The sequence below is a fragment of the Dasypus novemcinctus genome, chromosome 7 (assembly GCF_030445035.2).
Source record: "Dasypus novemcinctus isolate mDasNov1 chromosome 7, mDasNov1.1.hap2, whole genome shotgun sequence".
NCBI lineage: Eukaryota > Metazoa > Chordata > Mammalia > Cingulata > Dasypodidae > Dasypus > Dasypus novemcinctus.
In genome coordinates, this window is record NC_080679.1 from 72,977,943 (window position 1) to 73,001,978 (window position 24,036).

Below are 24,036 nucleotides of genomic sequence, written 5' to 3' on the forward strand. Positions count from 1 at the left end.
ATCAGTGGTATTTGATGCCTAGATCTTGGGAACCAGTTGTAGGGGAAACAGTGTGCATCACATAAATGCCACTTCCTGTGCTACAGTCTCTATATATACGTGTGTGTGTGTGTGTGTGTGTGTGTGTGTGTGTGTGTGTGTGTACGTATGCCATTTAGCCTCATAGCAACTGATCAAATTTGGGATTAGTTTCCAGAATGGAAAGGAAAATATGCTTAAGTAGCAAGGTCAGAGTCCAAATTCCGATCTTGATTCCAAATCCCATGCTTTGAATTTGAGTGTGAGTATGTTAGGGATGACAGGGAAAAACCTGATTTGGGGGAAATGATGAATTTTGTTATGTTACAGAATTTTAAACACCAGGTTTAGTTATCTTACAGATAGGCTTGTGGACTTGAAAAAAGGGGAAAGAGATGGTAAATTGTGTGGAGTAGATGTGAATAAAGAGTACAGAAGAGAAGTAAAGACCCAAGTCCAGCTAGCTAACATGAATTTTCAGTGGACTTCATTAAACTAGTTTTAACAATGTTGGGAAGCTTGTTAACCTGAACAATGTGAGTTACCAGTGCTGGGGACTAGCAAGAAGAGATGACAAAAGGTCAAGAGAGCTGGAGGCAGACAGTAAGCAAGCACATTGTTCAACAGTCTGATCTATAAGCCATAAACCAGGTAAGGGACAAATCAAGCCATAATAGGGGCCATACACTGGAATAAAAGAGGGGTAAAGGGCCTTGAGGTCACAATAAGTTTGAAGAGCTATTTCAGTAAATGCCGAGAGATAGAAATTGAAAGGATTTCAAACTTCAAGACCTTAGAGGCAAAGTAGATTGTCCAAGGAATAATCAAAATTTGTGATCAAATTGCTAAGTGTCTAAAGTTGGGTAAAAATTAATGTCACCAAAGTTAAGTTTAAGAAAGAGATAGAAATTGTAGGGAAGCAGATATGGCTTAACTGATAGAGCATCTGCCTACCATATGATGGTCCAGGGTTCGATACCCACAGGCCCCTGGCCTGTGTGATGAGCTGGCCCACGTGCAGTGCTGCTGCGCGCAAGGAGTGCCTTGCCACATAGGGGTGCCCCACACGCAAGGAGTGCACCCCACAAGGAGAACTGCCCCTCTTGAAAAAAACACAGCCCACCCAGGAGTGGTGCCACACACAAGGAGAGCTGATGCAACAAGACGACGCAACAAAAAGAGACACAGATTCCCAGTGTTGCCTGACAAGAATGCAAGCGGACACAGAAGAACACGCAGTGAATGGACACAGAAAGCAGACAACGGGGGGGAAGGGGAAATAAATAAAATAAATCCTTAAAAAAAAATAAAGCATTGTAGAGGAATGGGAAGTAACATGTGAGAACCAAATAAACTATAATCACACTACTGCTGTAAGTTTAAAGGTCTGTTAGGTCATTTAAAGCCAATAGTTAAAAAATAAATAAATAAATAAAACCAATAGTTTTGTTTGGGTGTTAAATCTTTGGAAGAGGAAAACATTGTATTGTTCTGGTACTGTCCTCCATATAAGGCCTTTTTAAATAATATGTGATTTCTACACATGAAATTGTAACTGAGTTATTGATTCTCTACATGCTGACTCTATCAACTACTAATGGTATTACTTTATTGATAATATTATGGATTTAAAACCCAAACACATGGTACATCAATTACTTGCCCAAAATTTTTGTTAGGAGCAAAAAAAAAATTTTTTTTCAGCTCTAATACCATCCTCCTCTGCTTTAACAAACATGGCAGTTGGATTGTTTTTGCCAACAGCAACATTATATCCTAGCTTACTTTGAGGTAGAGCCAATTAACAATATTAGTCAAAGCTTACTTTTCATAGTAGAGGATTTATTTTTAAAAAGAAATAGTGGGAAACGGACTTGGCCCAGTGGTTAGGGCGTCCGTCTACCACATGGGAGGTCCGCGGTTCAAACCCTGGGCCTCCTTGACCCATGTGGAGCTGGCCCATGGGCAGTGCTGATGCACGCAAGGAGTGCAGCACCACCCAGGGGTGTCCCCGGCGTAGGGGAGCCCCACGCGCAAGGAGTGCGCCTGTAAGGAGAGCCGCCCAGCGCGAAAGAAAGTGCAGCCTGCCCAGGAATGGCGCCGCTCACACTTCCCGTGCCGCTGACAACAACAGAAGCGGACAAAGAAACAAGACACAGAGAACAGACAACCGGGGGAGGGGGGGGGATTAAATAAATAAAAAATGAATATTAAAAAATATATATATATAAAAAAAAGAAATAGCATAGTTTTTAAAGATCTTTTAAAAAGATCTGAGTTTATTATATTCCTCCCTTTCCTCCATCCATCTCTATGCTACTCTTTAGCCCACACAAACATATACTAGCTCGCTTGCGCATGCTCCTGTAGGCTTTCTGGTAACATACATAGCATAATATACTAAAGTGTTGCTACTCAAAGTGAGATCCATGAATCAGAAGCATTGGCATCTTCTGGGAACTGTTAGAAATGTAGGTTATGGAGCCTTGCCCCAGATCTACTGAATCAAAATCTGCATTTTAACAATGATCTCAGGTGATTTGTATGTACATTAAGGTTTAAGAAGCCCTGTACTAGAATACTACAATTCCCAGCATGCTGTGGTTCAGACTCCTTATCACTCAAAAACCTGTTAACTCATTCATTGGGAGATTTCTCACCCCCTCTCATTGGGATGTACTGCTAATCCAGTGGTTCTCAAAATGTGGTCTGAGGACTCCTGGGGGGTCTTAAGACCCTTCCAGGTGGTCCACAAGGTCCTCCCTTTTCCACCTGCACAACTGCATAAGGCTGGATTTTCTTCATAAACAAACAAACAAAAAAAACCCAAAACATATCACAACAGAGAAAACACAGAAGCAGATAGAGAATGCAGCAGTCTTTCATTAAACATGACACTGGGATTGCCAAAAATGAAAACAATGCCATTCTTGAATTGTTTTAGAAAATAGTTATTTTTTTAAATGTTTTTTATGTTAACATGTAATTGGTTGATTGACATTTTTTAATGAATGATTAAATATTTTTTAAATTTCTCAGTTTTAATTTCTAATATGGTAAATATTGATAGATATAACATAAGCAAAAGTTCTTTGGGGTTCATAGCTCTGAAAGCAAAAAGTTTGAAAACCACTGGTCTAATTAATTGATCAGTGAGTAAATAGGCTCTGATATATGAAATTTCACTTACAACTCTATAAAATGTCAGTTTTGCAAACTTGAGAGTAACACTGTCTCCCTAGTTCACATCCTTTCTGTTTAGAATTTCTAAAAATTGGCCCAGATTCCTGATAGGAATCTGTATAATTTTTCCTCAACGACATAAATAATCTATCTCCTGTGAGATGGTTAGTAACTCAGATCTTCCTCAAGAGGACTTAAATATTGAATAGAGAAATAGACCAAAAACCACTGGGACTTGTAAATCCAAGGACTTTTGGCTGTTCTTCATATTAGCATGACCCAACTTCCAAAAACTGATCTTGGCAGACCCTCCCGAGAGGACCCATGGTAGTTTGCAGTGGCTGCTTTCAACAACAGCTTTTTCCCACTCCCCCAGCCCCCCCCACCCCCCACCCCCCACTATTTTCGCTGTGTCCATGTGCTGTGTAATTTTCTGTATCTATTTCTCTTTTTGTCTTCTCACTTTTCTCCTGTAGGATTACTGGGATTTGATCCTGGGGATCTCTGAAGTGGAGACCGTTCCCTGTCACTTGTGGCACCTCAGTTCCTGGTTTCTGTTGCGCCTCACCTTGACTCTTCCCTTCTTCTTTCTTTTGTTGCGTCATCATCTTGCTGCATGACTCACTTGCTCGGGCACTCGGCTCACTGCGTGGGCACTCACCCACCACCTGGGCACTGGTTTGCCATGTGAGCATGCTTTGTACCAGGAGGAACCTGGTTCCTCCCATATGGTAAGCAGAAGCCCAATCACTTGAGCTACCTTCGTTTCCCAAAAACAGCTTTTATTAAGTATTTCCCAGCCATGGAGATCCCGGGATCTGCTCCTCTTAAAGCAGATTCCCAGGGTTTGCTTCCTCAAATAGGTTGGCTGAATATCTCAACAGCCAACTGTTAGACTTATATCTAAAGGACAGCTCACAGCATTTTCCCTACCACTCTAGAGGTATCCAAAATATCTGTAGCTCTCAAGTCCTCTAAAGTTGTATTACAGGAGCAAGCTTTAATAGTGAATGTTATTATACCCTTAGCCCCAACAGCTACCTTTTGCTGTACCTGGAAGGAAGCCCACTACTCCTTTCTTTATCTCAGGGTACATTTACTCACAGTGCTTTATTAGGCAGTTGATTCATTCTCAAGGTAGAACCTAATTTTCAGTATGAAGGAAATAAGTACATATTCAGTTTTCCTACATTTGATTCTCCCTCCTGAAGTACAAATCCCTTTTGCAAAATGAATCTGAGGAAAAAACCTGAGCATCCATTATTTTCTCAACTAGATAATAAAACCAAATTCAAACTGACCCTTCTTTCACTTAAACCTTTAATGATAGTATGTGTGACTTATTTGTTTTCAATTTCAAAATTCAGTGTTCAGCTCATATTTCACCTCATCGGAAATGTTCTTCCCTGACCACTTTAGCAAAATTGGTCCCCTTCTATCCTTATCTGTCTCTCTTCCCTATACCCTATTTATTTTCCACTATTTAAATGATCTTATTATTTCTGTATATATTATCTGTCTTCCCCATAAGAGTTTCCTTAAGGGATTTTGTCTTGTTTATAGTGTAGCTTTGGGGCCCAGAACAGTGCCTTGTATGTTCATGCTCAATAAATAATGATGCTTTTTTAAATAATGAACTACAGAGAATAGAGAGCATTTAGTTGACAGTTGACCTAAAAGGCTACATCCAAGGTAAGAAGGTAACTGTGAACAGTAGAGTCTAAGAACTTAGAAAGATCTATATGGCCAGACCTCCCTTAGTTTCTGATGTAAGGTATCCATGGCTGTGGTGGTTGGAAGATGAATGTACCCCAGAAAAAAAAAGTCTAATCCATTCCTGTGGGTGTGAACCCATTGTAAGTAGGACCTTTTGATGAGTTCCTTCAGTTAAGGTGGGGCCCACCTCAATCAGGATGTGTATTAATCCTATTACTGGAGTACTTTATAAGCAGAATGAAATTCAGACAGAGAAAATGGCACAGGACACCAGAAGCTGAACATCAGTGGAACCTGGAGGAGAAGGGAGAAGACAACAGATTCCACCATGTGCTTTGCCATGAGACAAGCTAAGGACTAAGAATCACTGGCAGCTAGCCCCAGAAAAACACAGTCTTCAGGATGTAAGCATCACCTTGATGATACCTTGATTTGGACTTTCTCCCAGCCTCAAACCATGAGTGAATAAATTCCTATTCTTTAACCCAACCTATTTCATAGTATTTGCTTGAGCAGACAAGGAAACTAAAGCAATGGCCTTGGTTTTAAGTGGGCCTCAGGCTGACAAATAGAAAAGTTATGGAGAGTCATGAAGGGTAGACACTGGAATGCCAGGGGAAAAAAATCTTTATTTTAGATGTGGTCTTGTCCTCTTTTATTTGTAACTTAATATTGTGTGAAGGGCAGAATATGATGATGAAAATCCCTTTTTCTAGTGAGTGAGGTGAAAGGGAGATGAGATGAGGCATTTGGATGAATGAAACAAAGGATTTATGGCCCATAAATTCCATTCTATCTTCCTGGGCTAGTCTCACTGAAGTTGACATAGGCTAACTGGTATGATTTGAAGATAAACACAACCCTCTAATTTCTTCCCCACATTGCCATCTTCCATTAATTATAAATTATTTGGAGAAACCAAGGATTTGGGGAAAGAGTATGGTGAGTAATGGGTCTACTTTCACTTGAAATGTTCTGTATGGGAATTTCCACAGTGAGGCATTTCAACAATGGGCAGGAAAACCCTGGGTTGTCAGGAGAAGGAAAGAAGATCTTCAATAAGGTAGATGCTACTTAAAAATCAACTAAAATGTCTAAAGCCATGCTATCCTCATCTCATCTCTCAGATATCAGATGGCTGGATAATCACACCCTGCTTCCCCTAACCTTTTCACACACACTTCTGATCCTACTGGTGAAATCCCAGCTAATCCATTCTTCTAGCTGCATCCTGATCTGTGAAAATGTGGAAGATCTTTTTCCTGAGCCCAAGAATAGTAGTGCAGGGTAAATAAAGGGATGCCCTAGAACTTTTTATTTTTTGTTCAGTTACAAACAAAAACTATGTTTTATAACTGTAATCTCTTTTTACTTTATTTTTTCAATATATACATTTGGTTAGTATTTTAGAATTTTTTGAATAACAGATTAATAAATCAACAGCACCATACATAATACTTCCAAATAAGGTGTAAAAACGAGCTTTTGTGGCATTTAGGTTTATAGAAGAGGTCACCATTGGTCCTTGTATTTATAATAGGTGCTTTTACTACAGAAGTGGGCTTTTTAAAACATCCCCTTTTTGTGTCTAAGATATACCATTTTTATTCTGAAGTCATACTGGTTTCTTTTTTTTTTTTTAACTTTATTTTGTACATTTAATAATTGAAAATATAAACAATTAAAAACTAAAAAGAAAACATAGTTGACTAAAAACATACATTTCTAATTTAAATGTACCAGATACATATAAATTTTTTTGAATCATACGATATTTTACACAATTTATTTGGTTCATAGTAACACAATCATACAGTATTGGTCCTTTTTCTTAAGGTTTTTTTCTTTTTAAGCCATATTGTCCTTCAACTCCATGATTTGATTAAGGAGATTTCGTACTGATTTCTTAAAGAAGGTTCAACTGACCCTTACTAATTCTCCTAGGAGTAAGTTGGGTCGATACATTTATGCAACAATAAGATAGGCAAAGAAGTGGCCCAGCAAAAGTTTACCAGAGAAGACTGGGGAAACATTTGGGGTTGTTGGGGATATTGTGGAATGAGGAAGTGAGAAAGAAAATGGAGGAACAAAGCATTTTATGAGGATATGGATAGTGAGCCTAACAAATTAATGAGCTCAGGACTACAACTATATTCTTCATGGGTACACTGAACGTTTCCCCCATTTATAAAAAAAACTATAGTAAAGGAATCTGTCTTAGAACCAGATGTAGGTAAATAAAGTGAGACTTTTTACTACTTAGAGGCTGTCAACATACATACAGATATGTATCTTTTCCACCTTTTTTTTCTTGATTCCCTTTGTTTTTCCTCTTTAGGTAAACCTTCTCTTCAGGAAATTAGCTAAGATTGCTTTCTCAAAATAGATCCAGTACTATTCTTATTACTAAATGATTCTTCTCTTATTTCAAAGGACTCATGAAAGACTTTCTATAAAATAACAAGTTCCTCCACTGCATTAACTACTTGGCAACATGCTGGAGAAGTAGGGAAGAGATGGAGAAATTTAAAACCGAAGCTACTACTTGATGATTAATCAAACCTAGAGAAAAGAATTTAAAATTTTTAACGTATGTAAGTGGAAAATAATCATTTAAAATGTCAACACTATTAGACGCAAACTTCTTTCAAAATGCCATAACATTATAACATTTATAATTCTTTTTCCCACATGAGAAGTTCTGGAGTATGGAAGAGCACCATTTTGATAAATGCATTCTAGACCTAAAGTTCTGTAGACTGTCAATCACATATTTTATCCATCTTCATGTTCTTCATCAGTAATCTGAGCCACTGAGGTTCTTTGATATAATTTTTTTTAAAAAGATTTATTTATTTCCCTCCTCCCTTTTCCCCTCCCCCTGCCCTGATGTTTTTGCTGTCTGTATCCATTTCCTATATGATCTTCTGTATCTATTTCTCTTTTTGGTCTTCTCTTCTCATTTTTCTCCGCTAGGATTCACTGGGATTCAATCCTTGGGACCTCTGATGTGAAGAGAGGTTCCTTATTAGCTGCGTGACCTTAGTTCCTGGTCTCTGCTGTGTTTCACCTTGACTTTCCCCTTGTCTCTCTTTTGTTGCATCATCATCTTACTGTGCGACTCACTTGCATGGGCACTCGGCTTGCCACACAGGCACTGGCTTGCCTTGTGGGTACTGGCTTGCTGCACAGGCATAATTTTTCTTCTTCTTTTTCATTAGGAGGCCCCAGGGATCGAACCTGGGTCCTCCCATATGGTAAGTGGAAGCCCTATCACTTGAGCCACATCCACTTCCTTCTTTGATATAATTAGTGATACACTACATGACTCTAACAATACTACAATTTACTGATATTATACATGGATGGTGCTTTTGTTTTATTTTGAGAAGTAAAGTGTTAATAATTTGGCAAGTTTCAGACCTCCTGAGTAATGAAAATTAGTTTTAAAAGAGAATTGGTTATATCTTCCATTAGAGAGGTACATTTGTTGCAATTGATGAACCAATTGAATCATTGCTATTAATACTAATTAAGGTCCATAGTTTATGGTTTACACATTGTGCTGTACTGTTAAATATAGGCTTTCACAAACATATAATGTCATTTATCCATCACTACAGTATCATATATAGAATAACTCCAATGCCCTAAAAAATGCCCTGTGTTCCACCTAGTCATGCCTCCCACTCCCCTCTGAACCTCTGGAAACCATTATCTTTATATAAATGTTACAAGTTTTCTGTTACCACATGATAATACCCACAACAACAATAAATCCACATTTGTCCATTCTTAAAAAAAAAAAAAGAGAGAGAATTGGTTGGCTCACATACAGTATTCTGGCCAGAAACATGTTAAAAGTTCCAATGCTGGGAAATGAACTTGGTCCAGTGGTTAGGGCGGCTGTCTACCACATGGGAGGTCCGCGGTTCAAACCCTGGGCCTCCTTGACCCGTGTGGAGCTGGCCCATGCGCAGTGCTGATGCGCGCAAGGAGTGCCGTGCCACGCAAGGGTGTCCCCCGCGTAGGGGAGCCCCACGCGCGCCCGTGAGGAGAGCCGCCCAGCGTGAAAAGAAAGTGCAGCCTGCCCAGGAATGGGGCCGCCCACACTTCCCGTGCTGCTGACGACAACAGAAGCGGACAAAGAAACAAGACACAGCAAAAAGACACAGAACACAGACAACCGGGGGAGGGGGGGAATTAAATAAATAAATAAATCTTTTAAAAAAAAGTTCCAATGCCATTACAGTTTCACTCTTCTGCCAGATAGCTTTACTGAACTGCAGATTCATCATTAATTCTGATACTATCTCCCAAAAATCTTCGAACAATTTCACTTTGTTTGGTGTAGAGATATCACTGGAGAGTGCATTTTATGTTAATACATAAACTTTATTCCTAAGTTTGGCAGAGACTAGAAATCAACATTTAATAAATAGAAAGCCATAACAAAGAGCACTTAAACTTTGTTTTTAAACAAAATAATTAATGCAATTTTTCACATGCTTTTCAACTTGTGCCAGTGTCTTTAATTTATTGTACAATCAATATCCCTACAATTAACACTAAAATCTTTAAGTTGTATAGAGAATCATACAACATTAGGAAGAAATATTTTCAGCACTGTACTTTGATATTTTTTTGGAGTGTTTCTGTGTCAACTGCAGAACATTAATTATAAATCATTTGGAGAAACCAAAAAAGTGATCTTTCCGCCCCCCGCCCTCCCCGCATGTAAATCAAATGTTTTCTTTTTCTCACATTGCCCCTTTTAAGCATAGCTGCTTTCAAAGCTGGACAGAAATTACTTTGTTAGATTTGAAAAGACCTACTAAGCTGTAGGATAGACAGCACTGTGGAAAGAGTGCCATTTCTATGTCACTGGTGTCCTTAATTCCTTTCTAAAACGGTAATACAGACTTGTTGAGGTTTTAAAGAACTGAAATTATCTCTATTAAAATTGATATGTTTAAAATCTATACTAAAGGAAAATTGCTAAAACAGGATACACTATCATACGGATGATTTAGAAACAAGTCGCTGCATTGTTTTAAATTATGGTGATGAGTGGAAATGGTATTTTCTTTTGGAAAGTTACTTCGAACACAATTATTTGCTAATTTATATTGTTCTAGGCACTGGGAAAAAGGAGTCCGGAGAATCAGTTCCACCTACAGCGAATAAAATTCGAACAAACGCCATTCAGAATAAAAACTTTTTTCCCTCCCCCTCCTATTCAGAACTGTTTTACCTTGTTTTCCCACTTTAGGCGTGTAAGGGGTTTGGAGAGTTATTACTAGTAAACTTCGCTTCTCTCAAGTCCAATTTAATCTAAATTCCCCGTCTCAAGCTTCAGGGCAGAGGGAGAGTGGGCTTAGGAGCGCGCCTGCCAATGCTTTATTCAATTCCCCACCGTGAGCAAGGGAAGTGACAGAAATGGAACTACCAAGCTCTCGGGGCGGTTAGTTCTCTCGCCACTCGAAGTGTTTGCAGAGCTCACTTTGCCTATCCGAACCTGTCAAAGCCTTCCTCACCTGCCACCTGCTCGCGCGCCCCAGAACCTGCACCCGCCTCCTGCCCGCAGCCAATCACAACCCGAAGGTCCAGTCCTACAGAGAAATCGCTCCTTCCGCCCGCTGGTCTCGCCCTTCCAGAATTACTTCCCGCCCTTTGGAGGCTTTGTCCAATCACCAGAGGCCGAATGTTCTTTGGTTCCCACCTCCTTCACCCCCGCCCTCTTGAAGCTCCGCCCTCTTCCTCTGCCCTGCGAAATCACCCAACCCGGACAGGCGCTCTCTGAAGAAAGGCAAGAAGGGGCGTGTGCGTGGAGGGGCGGGGCGCGCGAAGAAAGGGGTATGCCGGGAGTAGGGCGGGGAGAAGGCTTGTCAGTCCTATCTCGCGAGAAAGGACGGAAGCCTGTGGGAGCCCGTGGCCTTTAAAGTGTGGTTCGGTCCTTTCCTCCAGGGGTAGTTTGTAAACACGGCTGCGCCCTGGGCTCCCGGGTGACTCAGAGACGCTTGAGCTAGTGACCTGGAAAGGTGAGTAGTGGTGGGGAGAAGGCCGCAGAACTGCAGGCTGTAGGTGTACGGAGAAAGAAGGCGCTAACATGGCGACGTTGCTCACCATACTCCCCACCCCCCGCTTGCCATCACCTCGGGCGCCCTGCCTCGGTCCCTAGCCCTGGGAGCGACTGTGGCTGTGCTGCCACCTCAGCGGCCTGCTCGGCTTCGGCTTCAGGAGCCCGTCCGGCGGACCGGGTCGTTAGGTAACTGGCTTTCGTTGTTCCGGCTCCTCCCCACTCGCGCGCTTTCCTAACGAAGAGGAAAAAGAAATAACGGCTCCTTTTCTCACACCTCTCTCTCCAGTTATCTTCCCCTTCTCCGGTCAACTCATAGGCCTCTGGGGCACACATTGGATCAGTCGAGGGCTGGGGAGACCCCCCTCGGTCCTTGGCTTGGGCAAGAAAAGAGGATCGGTTGTGGTCTCCACACCCAGAACCCAGCGGTCGGGGACTGTGTCTATGTGGGGTTAGTGATGGAGAGGAGTGTCCCGATACGCAACTGAAAATAGGGTCAGGGTCCCTGACTGCGGTGAAACCTGATGGAGTGAATGGAGAATCTAGAGCTGGAAGGCCGGGCCTTTTCTGTCCTTTCTGCCACCCTCAATCTCCCGCCACCCCCCTCGTTTCCCCGATGGGGCGGGGCTGAGGTGTAGATGCAGATTGATTCTGACATATTCCCCCATATTCTCCCTCACTGGGTGGGCAGGAGATCTTTTGTAGGGAAATAATCTGTGCTTTTCATCTATGCTGTAGAAACCAGGTCCGAGAAAGATTGAGAGTTCTGTGCTCGCTCCATGAACTGAAGCTAGGAGGAGGGAGAGGGCAAAGGAACTGGAAGACTATTTTTGTGCCCCTAGGTAGTATAAAATTGTCTTTCTTTAGTGGGCAGTCTTAAAACCGGTGAGGCCAAGAGGAAAACTATTGTGAATGTAATGGGGTAATAGGATTACTCTCTGGTAGACCTTAGGTCTCATGACTAATTCCTGAATTATAACATGAAAGTAGAACTTAGGAATTTTTATTTATGGAGTGTAACAGTGTGTGTTTTTAATGTATATATTTGAAATCAGAACAAAATTTGTTCCACTGAGCACTTTTTTTGTCCTATTTGAAGAAATTCATATCCGCTTGGATTACCAGTAATAGCAGATTTGTGCGCAGTCCTAAATAACTATATAGCCTTGGTCCATTGTATCAAAATAATAAAGGTAAAATTTTATTTATAAAAGCTTATAAGAAATGAAAGCTACAAAGGTTAAGTACCCTGAAGTACAACTACAGTAGCAGTTATATCTTGTATTTAAATTTGTTACACTGACTTGAGGAATCCACTGTAAACACTTTTTTAAAAACCTGTAGGAGCATCCTTGTGAAATACTCTAAAAAATATATAATTGCCTTTATGCAGATTAAGAAATAGAATGAAGGAAGTTCATGGATCTTTAAGGCCATATGTAATAGAGTAACAAGTATCCCAATCTTTGTAATATAATTTGTAGAATTTTTCAAATTTAGATTGGGTTGTGTACTGCCTTCCTAAGAAATATGTACTCTTGCTTTGAGAGGATGCCACTGCCATTGTTTTTTAAAAAAAATTTAAAATGTTAATATTGTAATTTAGAATTTAGACATTTTGTATTTTAATTGTCAGGAAGGAGCTTTCAGGGACTTATTTGTGTGTGCATTTTCAGGTACCTAATTCCTTCTCTAGATCTAATTGCATTTCCTGGAAATCCTTTTTTAAAATACCTTATTTGAATGTTTACTTCCTACTTCTGCACATTATATTTTCATTTCTTAAATATTATATAATCCAGAAATTATTTACTTTTTTACTTGGAGTATTGGTATAAATGTTTGTCTTTAATAATAATTTAGAGGGAACTTTTTTTTACCCCCCCTTTTATGGTAACGTATATATAACATAAAATTTGCCATTGTGTGTGTGTACATTCAGTGGCATTAATTACATTTACAGTGTTGCGCTTCCATCACCACCATCCATTACAAAATTTTTGCACCACCTGTGAGAGGACACTGCTGGTATTCAGAATTTGGAAACCATAGGAGTATTAAATGAAACTTCTGTTATATATAACTAGCATTAGCTCTCAAAAAACCATCTACTTTTTTTTCTCACTAAATTTTTGTAGTTTGATAAAGGTGGATTTTAATGATTTGTATGTTCTTTGCTGGTAAATTAAATTGGTGGATGTTGTTCAGTCAGATAAACAGTCCAACTACGCAAGCTATTTCCACTCATTTTGTCTTCAAGCTCTTTCCTGCAGTATGAAATCTGTCTGTAAGCTGGGACTTCTTTCTTTTTATTATTCTTATCAAAATGACCTTAGAGAAGATACAAGTAGATATAAGTAGGTGAAGGCTTTCTTATTTAAAAGTAAAATAAGAACCTCCCTAGTTTAAAACTCAATTGAGAACGATACTTGGATATTCAGCTGATCCTTATAAAAATTAATATATAGTGAATGGTACTTGTTATGCTGTTCTCTGTAATTAAAATGTACCCTTAGAAAATAAAAAAGGACCTTTGCATTGCTATAATCAGTAATTTAATTTAGTATTTCTGTGTTTATTTTATATTCATACCAATTCCTTGAAGTTAAGAATTTGTGCGAATTGCTGCATATTCCCTTTATATAATTTTTAATGATGGAGGCAGAAAAAAGTGATGGTATTCACCTATGTATATCTAGGGGAAAACCTCACAAAACATTTTATTTATTTTTTGTTTCTCAAACACAAGGTTAAAAAGTTAGAGTAAGATACAATTCCACAGAAAATTCATTTTCTTTTTAATTATGTTTAGTAATGCTTTTTTTTTCTCTCGGCATTGGTGGTAAAATGATTAAAGGCATTAACTTTGGCAATGGTAGTAAAGTGATTAAAAACTTTTTTTTTGTTTTGGCAGCAAAAAGGGTTATAAAATATTTTGGGGGCTAGGCCTGTTCACCTATATGTAAATTCAGTATTTTAATGAAGACAATGGTTCTCAACCATTTTTTCCCATGGAATAAGTTGCATGATTTAGCCATTCTAGAATTATTTAGTCGGCTCTAACAGTCTGTAGTTATATATCTGCCAGGGATCTATATGCTGTGACAGATACAGTGTATTTTATATTTTCTTTTACTTTACTGACTTTATTCATTTTTCTTAAAGTTTACTGAATTTGTAAAAGTCTAGTAAACATAGTCCTTAAATTCTATTTAATTTTATATGGTTTGCATATTTGAATGTCTTTTACTACTTGTTATAATTTGTTTTAATATAAGAGCAACCTTCTGAACTGCAGATATCAAAGGATTCCTTTCATATGAAATTATCATTATGAATTATCAAAATTCATAATGAAAAATTCATTTCCATATAGGTAACCTTTGAAATAAGCAATGTGTATGTTATCGTCACATTGGCAAAAGTTTTTGTTCCCTTGATGTCTTCTCTTGGCATGTAGCATATGATAGATGTTTTACAGTAATTAGGAACCAGATTATACTGGGTCTAGTAATTATGAGCTATGTCAACTTGGACAAATTATATGACTGCTCTGTGCCTGTTTCCTTATCTTTAAAGATAATACTTAATCCATAGTCTTGTAAGCATTCAGATAATTATTTCATATACAGTGCTTAAAGCAGGGGTTCTTTACCTTTTTTGTTCCATGGACCCCTTTGCCAGTCAGGTGAAAACCACGGCACCCTCACTAAGTCCACATTATACTGTGTATTTTTTAATAAATATATCACAGCTACCCTAACATGTCCCCACAGGAATAATGTTTTTTTGAATTTCAGTTCAAGCTCACAGACCCCTTGTTAAGAACCTTTGGTTAAAGCATTGTCAGGCACATAATCGATACTCATTAACTGGGTATGGTAGTTGTTATTGTTAAAGATCATTCAGAAAATAATAATCTAGCATCCCCTTCGTCCCCCCTCATATGCTTGTGTTATAGCTTTAAGTTTGTGTAGTAACCACCCATTTGGTAAATTTGGCAATGAAGTTGGGTTTTCCCTGGAATTTATAATTTGGGATTGAATTTACCTTAAAGTTCCCATAAAACCATGTCAGAGACTGTCATATTTTTTGTTTCATTTATGGTCCCTTCTCCCCAAGTTAGACTTTTCTATATAACACTTGTGCAGTACAGCATATTCATATTTTGTGATAATAAAATTGTGATAACATCTTTTCCATAAAATCCAAAATCCAATTACCATTTTATTCTACTTCACCATCCCATTATGAATATTGTAATGAGAACTTTCACTCTTCCCCCGTAATGGAAGATGATTAAATTAAATACCAAAGTTATAATGTTCTTTTAAATTCTTTACAAATTATTCATCCTAATACCACTATACTAGTAGCTTTCAACCGTGGTATTGAGAGTCACTGGAATGATTTGATTGGTTTTGTAAGGTAGGTTACCAGTAAATTTTTAATTGATGTTGGATTGAGAATTATCCTATAGTAATACTACTTTCATTTAGTTGAATTTAGACATTCTTTGAGAATGGCAGAAAGAGGTAAAGGGTGAGCTTTACCTCTTGTTGTAATGTGTTATAATGGAAATTCTACATACTCTATAGCCTGTCTTATTTGTATCTTATCGTAATGAGAAGTTACTATAGATATACTCAATAGTGGAGATGGCTATGAATTTTGAAACTATGCATTTCCTTTTTTTTTTCTTTTTACTTTTACAAAAGGTAAGTTTTTAGTGAGGGGAGAAAAGCAATGATAAGTGCATTTTTTTTTTTTTATTTTTTTTTATTTTTTTATTTTTTATTGACTTTGTAATAATATTACATTAAAAATATATATGTGAGGTCCCATTCAACCCCACCCCCCTGATAAGTGCATTTTATACATCTACTTTAAGAAAAAATAACACTGTGGACATTATCTCACATAAAAATGACTCAGACTAAAATGATATTGTTAGTAAAACCTGTATTAACACTGTTTATATTCATAACCATTAATCTATAAACTCTTTCTATAATTACATTCCTATATATGAATATAGAATTTATCTAATGCTGAGTTACAGAACAAGAACTTGCTTATCATATAATAGCCAGGGATTAGAGGTCTAGGATAATCAAGACTCACTTAAAAAGTGAAGTTTTAACTTAAAAATTGGGCTATCCATATTTTTATTGAAGAATATTTTGAGATATTGGGCTAATTTCATTATTTAAATACTCATACTTATGAATGTGATATCAAGAAAAGTCTGTGAGGAGTTTCATTAGAGCTTTATTATACTCTTGGGAGTTATAATATGAGTGAAGGACGTCTGTCTTGTATCTGTGGGAAAAAGATTCAAAACTGCTTTCCTCATTAAAGCTAGGGTTATATTTTTGTCACTTGCAATGAGTTTGACTTTCTTGATGAATGAACTGAGCATGAGTGAGTGAACATGATGATTGAACATTATGTACCAAATAAACTTAAGAATAACATCAACTCCATGGATTAAAGATTAATGTAAGCCATCTGAAAATTTGCCTAAATATGTTGACTGTTCTCACTTTCTAACTTTAAAAATAAAGAAGATAGTAAGATTAGTTATTAATTATTAGGAAAATGTACATTTAATATCAAAGTAAAATATAGCAAAATTTATAATAAATTACTGGTACTATTTGGGTACCCCATGTACTGTACTATGTATTTTACATGTATTATCTTCATTTGTTCTGTGTTTGAAACTGGTGAATTCATTTTTTTCCCCCAATGCCTTGGTTTTGTTGGTTTTTTTTTAAATTTATTTTTATTTTTTATTTATTTTCCCCCCATTTGCGGCTTCCTTGCTGTCTGCTCTCTGTGTCCATTCGCTGTGCATTCTTCTGTATCTGCTTGTCTCTCTTTGTTCCATCATCTTTCTGTGCCAGCTCTCTGTGGGCATGGGCTGTTAGGTCTCCGGGGGGTGGGGCAGCTTGCCGTCACAAGGAGGCCCCGGGATGTGAACCCAGGGCCTCCCATATGGTAGACGGGAGCCCAATCGATTGAACCACAGCTGCTTCCCTTCATTTTATTCTTTATTGGAGAAGTTCTTAGTGAAGTCATACCATGAACATTTTTCCTAATACAGGACTCAAAGGTACTTTAACCTTGAAAAGGCAATGAAGTCCTAATTCACAGCTACAGGTTGTCAAACTCCTGGGTTTAGGTTTGTGTTTATGACCATATTGCTCTTTCCAAAGTGAGCTCTAGGTCATTTTGTGGTGTTTGACCAAGATGTAAGGAGGAAATTTATAACATAGGGAAAAATCTGTCTTTAAAGTGCTGCTGCTTTTGAAGCCATGAGGCATAAGCCTACCCAAGTTAGCACACCTTAAAATTTCGTTCACTTTATTAGTTTTCTATTGCTGCCTAACAAATTACCATAAATTTAGCAGCTTAAAACACATGTACAAAAACTCACGGTTTTTGAACATCAGAAATCCAGGTGGGTTCAGCTGGATTCTCTGCTTATGGTCTTTAAAGGCTGAAATTGAGGTCCTGTGTTTCTTATTAGGGTCTGAAGAAGAATCTGTTTCCACGCTCAGTTTGTTGGCCGGATTCAGTTCTTTGTGTTTGTAGGACTGAGTTTCCCCTTTCCTTGTTGGCCATCAGGAGGGGGCTAGTCTTTGTACCTAGAAATTGGAATGCTTCCCCTTTGGCACGCTCCAGTAATGACAGCTCTAGTCCCTTTCATGCGCTTAATCACTCTGACTTCTTTTGTTGAGTCTTTCTGACTGTAGTAAGCAAATTCTGTTCTTAAGAGCTCATGTGATTAGATTGGGCTCATCTGGATTATCCAGGGTAATCTTCCTATTTTAGAATCTGTAATCTTTTTGTATCTGCAAAGTTCCTATTGCCGTTTAACATAAAACATATTTGCAGTTTCCAGGGATTAAGGCATGGACATCTTTGGGGGGCCATTTTGCTTAGTACACTCATATGTCCTGAAAAGAAATTTGATAAACTGTACCCTTACACGTTTCTAAATTAATTTCTAAAAGTTTTTAATCTCATGTTTAAATAGTGGCAAAAAAGGTGTAATTTGTGACTTTTCTAAGTAATGACACTACTCATTTAGGGTATAACCCTAAGTGCCTTAGTGATTTGATACTGTCATTGATTAAGAAAAAAACAACCTCAAATTATCTTATCTTCAACAATTATAAATTTGTATGTTCCTTTTTCTTATTAAACTCTTATTTTCTTTCCACTTACCCAGTATTTTATTTGAATCCAGTATACTTTCATGTTTTAAAGTGCTTGAGTGATCACCTTATCATAATCTCTGCAACATACATATATATATATATAGCATTATATCTAATGTTTTTCAAAGTATGGATGACTGTCTTAACATTGCATGTGTAAGACAGGCCAGATAAAGCTGGGTTAGTCTAGTTGCGTTTTGCTTGAGGTGAAGATAAGACCATAAGTCCATCTTACTGTTTCCTGCTCTTTTGTGAGTAACTGCTGAAATAACACAAACTTTTCCATACAAATAGGCCCACTGAATTCCAAATCTAGAAAATAAACATTTATCTGAAGGAAATAGTTTTTAGAAATATATCTTTGCCTGGAAGATGTGTACCTTTACGTTATCCCACAGAGCCATTTGTCCTTTGAATTGCTGCTCCATTTATAATCTTCATTTTACATTTGTGTAACTAAATGTTCTATTCAGATCATTTTCCTTTTAAGGGACAATAGTCTGTATATAAAACAGAATTTTGTTGTCAAGTATGAAATGAATGTCTTTCTAACTTCTGGCATTCACATAAAAATTTCAAACATAATAAGGCTGTTTCAGCCATCCTTATTCAAGGTAAAGTGGAACGCTTCATTTTCTAAAGGCCTGGTAATGGGAATTGTCTATACAGTAGGGATGTCTCCCAGGTTCATACATGGCCTAGTAATGGGAGCTTAGTTCTGAGGTAATAGTAGGGAAAAGTACTTTCTCTTTTAACATCTTGCCCCTTTTGCAGTTGGTATAACAGCCTTCTGCCAAGTTCTTCCCCATTCTCATCTTGGGTACTTCATTACTTATATAACGGTTCCTTGAAGCTTTGTTGACTGCTTATATGAGTTTACCAACACCCCACACCCTCAGACTTCAACTATATAGGTTGTTTCTTTACTCTTACATTGTCATTCTGATCTTCAGATTCTTCCCTTTTCTCTCTGTCATCTACAGCTTGGTCTTCCTTATTTAGGGAAGTCTTTTGAACATTTGTTTTGTTCCTTGGCCACTGATAGGACCTTTTGGTTTTGAAAGCTCCCTTCAGTGAACTGCCAAGGTATCTGGTGAGGTTGAGGGATCCAGCCATCTTATGTTTTAGAATGAGGTGGAGTACAATGGCAGAAACAGCTAATGGTTCACTAATATTCATTCTCTTCTTTTTCCTTATTGTAGAAACTCCAATATTTAGCTGAGTATGTGGCAGAGTAAATAATATATTTCCCAGTCTCCCTGCTAGATATGGCCATGCAAGTAAGTTCTGGCTTATGTAATATAAATAGAAGTTTCCTTGAGATTTCTGAAAATGTTCCTTAAATGGAGGATACGTATTGTTTTTCTCTTCCCCTTTCTGTGGATGTGATGACCAGAGTTTGATCAGTTATTTTAAACCACAAAGGGGAAGACAAATGTTGAGAATGGCAGAGCAACAAAGTAGGAGTCTGTTTTCCTTATTATCAGGGTTCTGGACTGCCTGTGTTAAAATGAGAGAAAAATTCTTTCAGACTCATTTAAGGCATTGTCTTTTTTGAGTTCTGTCACTCAAATTGGAACCTAGTGATAAGTGATAGATGTATAAAAGATCAAATATGTTTCCAAATAAGACGTCCATAAATTAGGTCTCATGGATGTTCTGGTGCAGCACTGACACAACAAAATCTGTTGATCTCTACTGTCAGGATTTTGATGCTCTCACACAGCTGCAGCACTGCGATTTCAACTGTCATCTATGTCTTCTGTCTTACCTCCTATCATGGTAAAAAGCCTCATTTTTCTCCTTTTGTGTTTCACCAAGGTTCCACTGTCCTACTTCCATCCTCTAAACTCCTGTTTCTCTGATATGTTGTGGTGTGCTAGGAGTTATGAGAAGCTACAGGATAAATAATTTCTGGAGAATTGACAATTTTGGAGGGAAACTTAATTTTTTTAATTAATTTATTTTTTTTTAGATACTAGGGCCCAGGGTTGAACCTGGACCTTGTATGTGGGAAGCCAGTGCTCAATGACTGAGCTACACTGGTTCCTCTGAGTTGCTTTTTGTTGTTGTTGCTTTGTTTATTTTGTTTTTAGGAGGTATGAGGGATTGAACCCAGGACCTCATATGTGGAAATAAGGTGCTCAACCACTTGAGCTACATCCACTCCAGGAACCTTAATTTTTATGTTAAAGAATAAGGAATGTAATGCAAAATACACATTCATTTTAGGTTTTGTTATGTCGTGTACTCATTTTCATTTGTCTCAAGATATTTATTGAATTCTCTCACAATTTCTTCTTTGACCCACTGATTATTTACATGTGTTGTAATTCATATATTTTTGAATTTTCCCTTTTTCCATCTGTTACTGATTTCTAGCTTCTTTCTATTATCATAATGTTTTGTGTTTTGTGTAATTTCAGTCTTTTAAAATTTATTAAGACCTGTCTTGTGACCTAACTTATGGTCTATCCTGGAGAAAGATCCATGACAACTTGGAAAGAATATATATCCTGCTGTTTTGGGGTGTAATGCTCTATAAATGTTGTTAGTTCTAGTTCATTTATCACATTATTCAAGCTCTCTGTTTCTTTCTTTATCCTCTGTCCAGATGTTCTATCCAATGCTGAGAGATACCTCTTCCTCCTTTTAGTTTTGCCTACATATTTATTGTAGTTATTTATTCTTGGTGAATTGCCCTATTTATTAATATATAATGACCTTCTTCATCCCTTATAACAGTTTTGCATTTAAAATCTATTTTTTCCGATATTAGTATTGCTACTCCAGATCTTTTTTGGTTGCTATTTGCATGGAATAACTTTTTCCAACCTTGGACTTTCAGTCTGGTTGTGTCTGAGGTGAGTCTCTCGTAGACTGAATATAGATGGCTCTTTTTTCCCCCCATTCTTTCATTCTTTGTCTTTTGATTGGCATGTTCAATCCACTAATATTCAATATTATTGCTATCAAGGCATTACTTATTTCATCCATTTTATCCTTTGGCTTTCCTTTGTTATATCCCACCATAGTCTGTACCTTTAATTTACCCTTCCTAATAATCTTCCTTTCTTCACTCTCCTGCAAGTCTCTTATCCTTGTTTTTTCCTTTCAGGCTGCATCACTCCCTTTAGGGTCTTTTGTAGTTCTGGTCTTTTGGTAACATAGTCTCTCAGTTTTTCTTTGCCTGTGAAGAGTTTAAACTCATTGTCATTTTTGAATGACAGTTTTGCCAGATATAGAATTCTTGGCAGGCAGTTTTTCTCTTTAAGTACCTTAAATATATCATACCACTGTCTTCTCACCTTGATAGTTTCTCATGAGAGGTCAACACTTAATCTTATTGAGGTTCACTTGAATGTGATTCTTTCTTTGCCTTTCTCTTGCTGCTTTCAGGATCCTCTCTTTATCTCTGATATTTCTCATTCTGAATACTGATGTCTTGGAGTAGGTCTCTTCAGGTGTATTCTGTTTGGAGTGCATTGTCCTTCTTGGATAGCAATATTTTTTATCTGTCATAAGGGTTGGGAAGTTTTCAGTCATTATTTCCTCATATTTTCTTTCTGTCCCTTTTCTGTTCCTATGTATGCTTGTGCATTTCATGTTTCAGTTCCCTGAGATCCTGTTCCATTTTTTCTATTCTTTTCTCCTGTCTTTTCAATGTCAGATGTTCTGTCCTTGATACCACTAATTCTGTCCTCCATCAACTAAAATCTGTTATGTGCCTCTAATGTATTTTTAATCTCATCCATTATGTCTTTCATTTCCATAAGCTCCGTTACTTTTCTTTGCAGTCTTTCAGATTGTCCTTTATGCTCACCCAGTGTTTTCTTAATATCCTTTATCTCTTTAGTCATATTTTCCTTCAATTCTTTGAATTGATTTAGGAGATTTGTGTGATTATCATTGATTGGTTGTCTTAAATCCTTTATCTCGTCTGGATATTTGGTTTTTTCCTTTGACTGGTCCATCTCTTTCTGTTTCCTAGTGTGGTTGTAGTTTTTTGCTGATGTCTAGGCATCTGAATATGTTGGTGAATTTACTCTGAGGGTCAGTTTTTTTCTCTTGCTTAGTGTTTTTTTTTTCCTCCACAGCTCTTTGATTTTTAGTTCAACATATTTTGAATCTTTAAAATTGCCCAGCTTAAGTTATCAAAACTGGGCCAGGGATTTACTAGTAGGGCACAGGTTTTCTCCCAGTATTTAAGGTTAAGAGAAACCTAATAGGAGTTTTTCTCTTGCAGTGTCCCAGCCAGCCAGCAGGTGGTGCTTGTTGAGGAACATTTCCACAGAAGTGTTTCTTGCAACCTCTGTTTGCCAGTGTTTCTGGTCTGGGCAGAGCTGAGGTTCAAAGCAGGCTCTGCTGGCCCAATTCACTGAAGAGAAACTACTCTCCTCCCTCTGCTGTACCCTCCCTTTTCCCAGGGAGGAAGATGTCTGTTCCTCTCAGTTGGCTGCGATGGTCCACAGGTTTTATTCAGGCTGCTCACCTTAAAGGTGAGGTATGGGTGCCCTTCCTGCAGCCACCAGTGTTTAGTAACTCATGGTTGCCATTTCCATTCTTCATCGCTCCATCCCTCAAGCTTCTGGGGGTTGTGCAGCACTGTCCTGGTCTGCTAATTTGCCAGTGCAGGTCCCTTGGACCGCTTTTAGCCCTTTCTCTGTTGTTTTTGTGAGAGAGCTGAGTCCCCTGCCTGCCAACTTAGATGCCATCTTCCTGGAACTCCCCACATTCATTTTAAAAGAGAAAATAAAGAATAATAAAAATATTTTTGAAATTTCGTAGTGGAGTTGTATTGCATGAGGCTACTCTTTTAGATCTTGCAGGTTAATGAGGTTCCTCTTTTCTGCCTCTCCTTTGCCCTAGGGATAATTAGATGGGAACTTAGGAAGCACTGCTTATTTGATAAGAGAGGAGTGATTCCTGGCATCAGAGTGAATAAAAGCTCATGGCCCACCAGCTGGAAAGGTAAGAGATTTTAAACTTTTAAAAAATATATATTTAAAACACTTGTTTTAAGGAATTGGCTCACATGATTGTGGGGGCTGGTAAGTCCAAGGTTTGTAGGCAGGCTAGCAGTGAGAATTAAGTTGAAAATCCATAAGGGAGGTCAGTAGGCTGGAAACTCAGAGAGGAGTAGGTGGTGTAGTGTTAAAATAGGATTTCTTCTTCTCTTTGTAACCCTCAGTAACTTGATTGGTCTCCAATTGGTTAGATGAGGTCTACCCACCTTATAGAGGTTATTAATCTCCTTTACTTAGAGTCAAGTGATTATAGATGCTAATCCCATCTACAAACTATCTCCCAACTACAAACTATCTAGGCCAGTGTTTAACCAAACAACTAGACGCTGTAACTTACCCAAGTTGATAAAATTAACTATTACAAACATGTAGAGAATTTAAGTTTTTAATGAAGAAATGTTCTTTTCATTTTGTTATTGCCTCTTAAATATTGCTGAATTTAGCAGTGTTTCCCAAACAGTAGTCCTCAGAATACCATTATCCTTAGCCATGTTGAAAGGGTTTATTTAAAAAAAAAAAAAAAAAAAAAAGGGAAATTTTTGAGGTTCAGCAAATTTGGAAATGTTCTTTTGGAGAGAGAATGCATATCAGCATATAAAGCACACTGAAGATTTATGATAAAAATGTTTAATTTTGTTTAACTTACAGGCTCCTAAACTTAACTGACTAAGGAACCCTCTGTAACAAATGGTTGCAATATGAAAGTCTCATATATAGGATTTTAAAAAGATAGTGACAGAACTTAACTCATAAGGTATTTTCTATATTTTGAAAATATTTTGGG

General features: G+C 37.7%; 1 protein-coding gene across 45 annotated transcripts in view; it reads left to right on the top strand.

The window, feature by feature from the left end:
- The first annotated feature begins 10,655 nt into the window (after positions 1 to 10,655).
- Positions 10,656 to 24,036, top strand: part of ATF2 (activating transcription factor 2) — a 132,983-nt gene continuing 119,602 nt past the window's right edge. For 3 of the 45 annotated variants that reach the window (XM_071216263.1, XM_058300617.2, XM_071216271.1), the window contains exons 1-2: positions 10,805 to 10,958; positions 23,095 to 23,196. Coding sequence is in view for 4 of the 45 variants with exons in the window: in XM_058300617.2 (XP_058156600.1) it covers positions 23,177 to 23,196 (20 nt within the window). In the remaining 41 variants the exon portion in view is untranslated. Of the gene's footprint in view, positions 11,186 to 20,839; positions 20,886 to 23,054; positions 23,197 to 24,036 lie in introns of all 45 variants that reach the window. The other 42 variants (XM_071216257.1, XM_058300615.2, XM_071216272.1 and 39 more) reach the window with 34 other exon arrangements.